Source organism: Cebus imitator, unplaced genomic scaffold, assembly GCF_001604975.1.
Source record: "Cebus imitator isolate Cc_AM_T3 unplaced genomic scaffold, Cebus_imitator-1.0 Scaffold532, whole genome shotgun sequence".
Lineage (NCBI taxonomy): Eukaryota > Metazoa > Chordata > Mammalia > Primates > Cebidae > Cebus > Cebus imitator.
Window position 1 is genome coordinate 1,320,092 of NW_016107847.1, and position 9,452 is coordinate 1,329,543.

The window sequence follows — 9,452 nt, forward strand, 5'->3', positions numbered from 1 at the left end:
AAAAAAAAAAAAAAAAAAAAAAAAAAATGCTGATCATATCGATTTTGAGTATTTCTCATAGTTAATAAAGAGACTTGTGAATATTATCTAGCTCCTATGCTTAACCACAGGGGGAAACATGCTGATCATGCCCTGTGTGGGAATTTCTACTACATGTCATGGCAATATTTCTTTTTATAAACGACTAGATTAGTATTCTGGTTCCAACCCAATCTAATGTGCATTTTAGTTAATGTTAACCAATTTCTCAGATCCTAGTCATCTCCCTAAGCAATGAAAAAAAAATATATATATATATCTGGGCTTTGAACTAGAAGGCTAGATCCAGCCTTCCCTAAGATAAAATACCTACCTCTTCCAGTTGCACTTTATTTATTAACATATCCCTATATAAAGTCTCAGGTAAAAGGCTCAGTTTAGAGCTAAATTTATGGAAAATCTCTGCTTATCCCTAGAACTATGAAACAGATTATACTTCCCTTCCCTATCCTCTCCTATTTACAATCAGGAAGCTTAGCATCAACTCTAAGGCATCTTTTAGAAGTGGTTCTCAAACTTTTCATGTTTGTGAAATACTTTGAATGTCAGAGTTTAGGGCAGCCAACTTAAATGAATTAAATAAGATAACTCTAAATTAATTATTATACCATCTCAGATGACCTAGAACCCATCCACAATTATCCCCTATCCATATGGTACCTTTTCAGCATTGTAGGTGTTTCAGAATTATCTCTGCTCAATAATTTCCTATACAATCACAAGGCAAAGCTCTCTTACATTCCAGTGAACAACCATCTCCTTCAAAAGCCAAGTTAATGATATGCTTTGCCTTTCATTCCAACTTGAAGCAAATTGTACAACCTGCAGCACTTTAATATTACGCATAATGAACATAACCGTTTCATAACAAAAATTAAAGTTGTATATTTGTAAAAACTTTGCTGCATACTATATCATTTCAGCACTCCAGTTGAGAACCACTGCCTTATCTGTTTTCAATTTCCCCCATTGTGGCTTACTGACATAATTCTATTTTCTTTATTCCTAATGCTTTAATTCACATTTTTACTATTTTATTGCATGCATGTCCTTCTTAAATTATGTGTAGAATGAAACTAAGTGTTCAAAACATAAAATACAGAAAGGAAATGCTATCTTTGGTGGCTACTCTCTATCACCTTCTGCAAATAGAAGTAAAGAATAACTGAGCCACAGCCTATTACAGTACCTACAGCAATGTCCACGAGATCCTCACTCAACAGGAAGGTTTAAAGTAATTGGTGATTTTTGAGAAGCTAACCATTACCATCCAACTCCATCTATTCTACTCACAGGAAGGGTTTCCCAATTTGTTAAAGACACCATCACTGTAGAAAGATCTCTGTGAACCATATACCCTATTTTCAATAGCCCTCCCTATTTCCTGCATCCACATATGAATGGACACCAAACTCTTCTCTTATTCTGGGACATAGCTAAGGGTCTGTATGTCAAAGTTTCTTCCAGGCCTGTAAAATCAGAATCTGAGACACGGAGAGAAAAGAGACTCAATTGTTATAATGACATAAAGGTGCAGACATGAAGCAATTCAACTTGTCTGTGCTTTGCAGACAAATGTCAACAAATGTTGGAAACCCTGCAATGCAACAATCAGAGATGTGAGATTTTGCTTTCTGTTTTTAGTAAAAGTGTAAGCCTGGCTGCAAGATAATCAGCAAACAAGCAGCTTCAATTTTGTGTACAAAGGACTGTTGATTATGCATGGATTATTTTCTTCAGTCACACTACTTTGTATGGATAGCAACACTGTCAGTGATGTCATCTTTTTAAACAACAGACCAGAATGTATAGGCACATTGTGCCAACTGAGCCCAAATCAATGACCTGAGTAATGCAATTAGGGTAACGCTATTATTCCTCGTCTAAACCATCCAACTCCATAGAAAAATAAATGCTAATCTGATGCATGTTCACGGAATACGCTACATGGGAAAGAAAATCGAGCCCTTGTTTAGTTTTACTTACATTCTAATATGTACTTCCAGAAAATGAATCACAGAATTTACATGATATACATCAGAATAAGCTGTTTTATTTTACCTATTAACAATTACACTTTCTTGGACAAGACTATTTTTAACAAGGATATCTTCTAAAAAATGATCTAAAGACTGTGTATTCGTATAGCACAGAAATACCTTGGTATATCAACACCATGATTTGAATTCACATAGCATACCAATACCTTTTCACAACTGTGGAATCAGAATGATTTATGGCATTCTCGATACAGGAGGCAGGATTTTTATTGATTGGGATAAGGAAAATTTTGAAAGATGTGTACATAGAGCTTTTAGTTCCATCTCTGCTTGCTTTCTGATTCGACTGTTTACTTACCTTCATAATGGGCATATGAATTTAAATCAAGCAGATTTAAAATTTTTCAACAGTTGGAACCTAAGCTTTCTGAGGTGAAAACTGTTTCTTAAAAGGTGTGTAGGAAAGAGATCTAACGAGTCTTTTCAATCATTTAAAAGTATACACGGAGCGCCTGCTACAGACTCCAGCAGGTTCTGCGGAGATTAGCGCTACGCCGGCCACAAGACCGCACATCCGGGACAACAGAGACTTAGGCAGAGGCCCCGCCCCAAGGCGGGGCCACTGGGAGATTGGCGCAGTCCCTTCATCGCGCCCCGCCCCGTCTACCCCGCCTGCGCGTCGTGGGAGGAGCCTGTAGCACGAGGCCTCGTAACTGTCCGGAAGCTGCGGGGGCTTAAGCTATGGCTGAGGGCAGCCGTATACTACAGGCCCGGGCGCTCCTGCAGCAGTGCCTGCACGCCCGGTTGCAAATTCGCCCAGCCGATGGGGACGCCGCGGCCCAATGGGTGGAGGTAACGTTAGCCCGGCCGCTCTTGTTATCCTCCGGCGTGCGAGGCGGTTTTTCTCCGCGTTGTCTCGGTAATTCGTCCCCTCCGCGTCTCTCTCTCAGACCCGCGGTCCGGCCGCAGAGTTGCCAGGTCAGCCCGACGCTGCCCGCAGTGGCCTGCCTGGCTGCGCTTGCCTTTTCTGTCCTGCACCACCGTTCCCCAGCGCCAGTCGTAGCCCCCGAGAAGAGCGCGTTTCCCTGCTTGGGGGGACCACGAGGATATGAAACTGAGCTCGGTGGACTTCAGGCTTCATGTCCCGGAACGCTTGAAGCTCGTGGCCTCTGCTGGTCAGGGGCAGGCTAGTAGGTCAGGTTTGCTGCAAGAGTTCGTGATCTGCATTTACTTATTCTTCTCAGATCGTGTCGAATTCCTCCTTAGGTTGACTTGGTCTTAGCATAGAAATGAGATTTCCTAAAAAAAAAATTCTATTTCAAGAAACCTTTTTAAAATTTTGACCGATTTCCAACTGAGAAACAAAGACCATTGTTGTAACAATGTTACATGTCATCAAACACATCTCTCCAAAGAATTTAAAACATTTATGTGACTGTGAGTTCCTTCGACTTTCATGCATACTTTACTTTTTAAGACAGCCTGCCCCCACTGCATACAAAAACAAAATTTTCTTTAAGGCTTCTGACATATTTTTGGAGTACACTGAAATGTAAGAAAAAAAATTAGTTCATAATTAAGACTTTTGTAGGTACTCAGAAACTTCAGTGTAGCAAAATTTCTTCGCTCATCTTTTCTGTTGATTTCAATCCTAGATCTAGCATTTCTTAAAACAATTTCAGTTATTATTTTATATTCATTTTATTTATTTATTTATTTAGAGACGGAGTTTTGCTCCGTCACCCAGGCTGCAGTGCAGTGGCAGGATCTCAGTTCACTGCTACCTCTGCCCCTACCCCCTCCCCCGCCCCCGAGTTCAAACAATTTTCAAACTACAGGCGTGAGCTACCACGCCCAGCTAATTTTTGTATTTTTAGTAGAGACGGGTTTTGCCATTTTGGGAAGGCTGATCTCGAACTCCTGACCTCAGGTGAGCCACTTGCTTCAGCCTCCCAAAGTGCTGGGATTACAGGCCTGAGCTACTGCCCTTGGCTTACTTATTATTTTAAATAGCACCCATGAACTGTATGATGTGTGAGCAATCATTCTAAAATCAGAATCGGCTCCCCTGTGCTAATTTGGAAATATAATGGTAGAAATTCCTGTACAGTATTCTTATCTCTTTCTTTCCCAGAAATTCACTTTTCTTATTTCTTATTTTTGTCATGATTTTTTGTGAGGTCTTGATTTATCTTCTTTATTTGAAATTTTATTCTTTTATTTTGCGATCCTATCTAAAGAATTAACTGGCCAGGTGCAATAATCCCAGCACTTTGGGAGGCCAGTGGATCACTTTAGGTCAGGAGTTCAAGACCAGCCTGGCCAACATGGTGAAATCCCATCTCTACTAAAAATACAAAAATTAGCTGGGCGTCATGGCATGCACCTGTAATGCCAACTCTCAGGAGGCTAAGGCAGGAGAATTGCTTGAACCCAGGAGGCAGAGGTTGCAGTGAGCAGAGATCATGTCATTGCACTCCAGCCTGAACCACAGAGTGAGACCTCCTCTCAAAAATAAATAAAGTGATTATCCATTTTTATAGCTGCCTCCAGACACCATAAATTCCAAACTATCAGTCATTTAGTTTCCTTCCATGCTTATTTATCTTTTTTATGTTCTTCAGGCTACATCTCCTTATGCAAAATCACGGACATTTTATTGCAGGCATCCAAACTATCAGTTTGTGTTTATAAACTTAAAAACTATTTTAAAGGCTTTCCCTTTCACTCCTACACATGACTAAATTAGGTTTTTTTTTTTTTTTTTTTTTTCGGAGTTTCGCTCTTGTTGCCCAGGCTGGAGTGCAATGGCACGATCTCGGCTCACCGCAACCTCCGCCTCCTGGGTTCAGGCAATTCTCCTGCCTCAGCCTCCTGAGTAGCTGGGATTACAGGCAAGCGCCACCATGCCCAGCTAATTTTCTTGTAGTTTTAGTAGAGACGGGGTTTCACCATGTTGACCAGGATGGTCTCGATCTCTTGACCTTGTGATCCACCCGCCTCGGCCTCCCAAAGTGCTGGGATTACAGGCTTGAGCCACTGCGCCCGGCGACTAAATTAGTTTAAAGAGCTGACAAGTAATTTAGATGTTGAGAAAATATAAGGTCTTTCCTCTTACATCTTCTCTACCCTGCTCTATTATTAAAAGTTCTTGTGTTTTTAGAAGCAGCGTTTTGTCAACATTTGAAGGTTGTTTTCTTTGCTTGTTCTTAGTTTCACTCATTTAGAACTTTGCTGTCACAGACTAATGCTTTTCTTCCTGGTAAGTGAACTTTTTAAAGATAGAGTGAGAATTCTGTGTTTTTCTATATATTTGAAATGTTTTATAATATATATATAAGTTATAAGGAGAGTGATTTTTGACTTGAAGTCACAACTTAAGATCTATTATGGAATAAATGAAAGGCAAATACCTTAATGAGATAATGTGGTAAGCGGAAAGAACAGGTATCTTTCTGCAAATGATTAGGTATTTAATTCTGACATTGCATGTGTCCATATGTAAATATGCTTAAGATTTTGATTCATGATGAAAACAATATTAGTGAAGAGGCCTATGACAGTAGTGCAAATATCTGTAATAACTTGCCAGCTTCTTAAGGGTATACAATGAAGGCCCTTGCCTATTGTTTCAGTAGCACAATTGCATTTTTTAAAACTCAGTTATGTTCCAGGTAAATCAAGTGTGAGTGCAGAGCTGTATTTACATTTATCTAGAAAATTCTTGAGATAACTCATAGAGCCTAGAACATATAGTTGAATGTTAATGTAATCAACAGATAAATTGAATCCCTATCATGTACAAAACAGCCTGTAAAGTGCTTTGGAAGTTAAAATGTGAAATAAATTGTGCCTCTGCCCTTAAATTTATTTTTACATACTCATTTAATAAACACTAATACAGCACTTACTATGAACCAGGCACTGTTTTTGAAGTACTTTATAAATATTAACTCATTTAATCGTCCTAATAGCTCCTGGAGTCAAGGTTAATTTACAGAATCAAAAAATCTAATGATTCACTCAGAAGCAGAATCAAAGTCACTATTCAAGTGTCTCTTTTCTGTGTAGTCTCTGTCCTACATGATCTAAGAAATATCCAGGTCATTATGTAAAACAAATAAGCCTATTTTCCTGATAACAACCAACCTTTTAAATTAGACCTTATTATCACAAATGCAATTTTCAAGTCCTAATCATGTTTATTTAAAGCATTAACAACAACAACAAATAATTGGACAGATTCCTGGAGTTTATAGAAATAGAATCAGACCCTTATTTTCATTATCAGTAAGTAAGTGGATTAGGGGAAAGAGAGATGATGTCAAAAGACATCAGTCACATGTTGTTTATCAGCTGTATCTGGTATGTGAATTCACTAGGCATTGAGTAAATGGGGTGTATCAAACAAAATGTTTCTTAGTCTTTGTCAGCCTTACTTACTGAGGAAATGGCTGGTTGATAGTCTTAATGATGTTGATTAGAAATAAATGTTTGACGGTATAACTTGTCTTCACTCCTCTTGGCTGTATTTTAAACTTAATTTTTGAAAGAAATAACTGAGATTATTGGAACTTGAAAAATATTTTGTTTTTTTCACATGAGAAATCTTTTGTAAAGTTCATTTTCTGTGCTTTTAACCTCTATGTCTATAGTATTAATAGCTGTGAAATTTTACTCATTTAGCACTGTATCTTTGTAGATATCTTTGTAATCTGAGTTTTCTGTGGTGATTTCTCATAGGTTCAGAGAGGATTGGTGATCTATGTGTGCTTTTTCAAGGGAGCTGATAAAGAACTTCTTCCCAAAATGGGTATGTGTTTAATTTTGTTTCCCTTTTTTTTTTTTTTTTGAGACACAGTCTCGCTTTGTCACGCAGACTGAAATGCAGTGGCGCAATCTCGGCTCACTGCAACATCCGCCTCCCAGGTTCAAGTGATTCTCCTGCCTCAACTTCCCAAGTAGCTGGGACTACAGGTGTGCACCACCACGCCGGCTAATTTTTTGTATTTTTAGTAGAGACAGGGTTTCACCATGTTGGCCAGGATGGTCTTGATCTCCTAACCTCGTGATCCACCTGCCTTGGCCTCCCAAAGTGCTGGGATTATAGGCGTGAGCCACTGTACCCGGCCAATTTTGTTTCCTTTTTCAGATTGAAAGGCTGAGTGCAGTGGCTCACACCTATAATCCCAGCCCGTTAGGAGGCCTAGTCGGGTGAATTGCCTGAACCCAGGAATTGGAGGCCAGCCTGGGCAACATAGTAAGACCTCTTCCCTACAAAAAATACACATAAGTAGCCAGGTATGGTGACCTGTGCCTATGGTCCTAGCTACTTGGGAGGCCGAGGCTGGAAGATTGCTTGAGACCAGGAGGTCGAGGCAGCAGTGAGCCTCGATGGCACTACTGCACTTCAACCTGGGCAACAGAGCAACACCCTATCTCAAAAAAAAAAAAGTGAGAAAGAATAGTAATAGACAAATGAACCAGAAGGGACAAGAAGCACAATCTTTTTTCCTCCCCTTTTATTTTTAAAATAATAATAATTTTACATATTTGTGGGATACAGAGTGATAGTTTTATACTGTATACAATGTATAACAATCAAACCAGATAAGCATTATCCCAAACATTTGTTATTTGTGTTGTGAACATTTAAAATCCTTTATTCTAGATTTTTGAAAGTATACAATAAATTATAGTTAGCCATATTCATCCTACAGTGCTGCAGAACACCAGAAGTCATTCGTCCTATCTAGCTATAATTTTGTATCCATTAACCAATCTCTGCCCATCCTAAAAAGCACAATCTTAAATTGTGCTGATAAGTTATTAATTACTTAGCTCTGTCAAGTGTTTTTGGCTTTAGCTATTTGCTTGTTTCAAAATTTAAAGTAAGCAAGTATGGTGGAATTCTTTTGAAACATCTGCAGCATTTCAGATGACTTACAAATTGATGTAGAAGAGTGTACATACATACACATACACGCAGTACACTTCAGCCAAGGATACAGAAACTTCTTGGAAATAGGGTGGTCACATAGGGAGAAACAGATGCTGCATTTCTTAATATAGTTTCCTTTTTCCCCCAGGGTCCCTAACAGAGGCAGTAGATGATGTAGTATATACAAGATGTGGGTCTCATCAAATCTGGACAACTTAAGCTTATATCATTATTATGGAAGAATTTGCATTAGCAATGTATGCACTTCTTTGTGGAAATAAGTATAGATATAAGGTTCTCCTGGACCTTGAGCCAAATTCAGTGTCATCATAGCCACACCTCCTCCAAGGACGTAGAAAACAGGGTCAATGTTCAGCGGTCTCTGAACAGTAATTTATCTACTTGCAGCTTTCTAGTTTCCTGGACAGGCGATAGCACTGGACAGTGATATATATACCCACTATCTCATATGGCTATAGCATTTCATGTGATAATTACGTAGGTTCAGATATACCAAATCAAATCATATACCCTCTCAAGATAGTATTTGGATATAACGATTATGTCCCAAAACAAACAAATGTACAAAACTGAAAGAAAAGAAGGTAACCTTAAAGTTGGGAACAGGTTGTATTCTCCTCCTTAGTAAAGGACAGCATCCATTAGTTGGATTAATAAGAAATACTAATTATGCAAATGGGCAGTTGAAGCTTACAGAAGTTTACCTAGAGGAGCGTCAAGGGCAAATAGGGCAATGAGGAAGAGCTTGGACATAAAGCTAAAACTCCTAGAGGGAATTTTATACTGATATATCAAACATGTCTGACAAGTTTGTCAAAAGATGAAAACCAGATTTAAGAGACTTTGATAAGTGAGAATAGGAAGCCAGTAACTGCAATAGTTTGAAATTTGAATCCAGAAGATAATAAGGAACCTTTGAAGGGTTAAGAACATAATGTTCTGGTCCGAAGGAGAAAGTTAAAAATGAAAAACAAAGAACATAATGTAATGAGGACTCCTATTATAAAGAATAATTTGTCCGATCCTAATGCTAGAGTGTTAGACATTCTGTCCACTTTCCTAAATTAATATTTTGCCTTGGATTAAATCTTTTTGGGCCATAAAAAATGTAGAAATCTTCAAAAACAGGAAGAAAGTTTTTGTCATTCTGACTTAAGATTGACTTCCTAAAGTTGTCTTACAGAGTCTCAAATGGCTCTTCAGCATAATAGGATGAAAATGCCTACCACATCCAAACCGCATGTTGTTTTTAAGTGATTAAATCCTGTGTGCTTCCATATCTGTCTTGTGAGTTAACTTTAAATATATGAATAAGATTGTGGTGAATTTAAAACACCAAGGAATACCACCCTAACTCTTGTAGTGGATAGCCTAACAATATCTAACGTGATTTTTTTTTTTTTTTTTTTTTTTTTTTTTTTTTTTTTTTTTTTTTTTTTTTTTTTTTTTTT

At 38.3% G+C, this 9,452-nt stretch overlaps 1 protein-coding gene across 2 annotated transcripts in view; it reads left to right on the forward strand.

The window, feature by feature from the left end:
* Positions 1 to 2,673: 2,673 nt before the first annotated feature.
* Positions 2,674 to 9,452, forward strand: part of DTD2 (D-aminoacyl-tRNA deacylase 2) — a 9,964-nt gene continuing 3,185 nt past the window's right edge. The window contains exons 1-3 of one of the 2 annotated variants that reach the window (XM_037733486.1): positions 2,808 to 2,891; positions 5,253 to 5,301; positions 6,783 to 6,852. In XM_037733486.1, the coding sequence (XP_037589414.1) occupies positions 2,863 to 2,891; positions 5,253 to 5,301; positions 6,783 to 6,852 (148 nt within the window). In that variant the 5' untranslated portion in view covers positions 2,808 to 2,862. Of the gene's footprint in view, positions 2,892 to 5,252; positions 5,302 to 6,782; positions 6,853 to 9,452 lie in introns of both variants that reach the window. The other variant, XM_017514667.2, reaches the window with a different exon arrangement.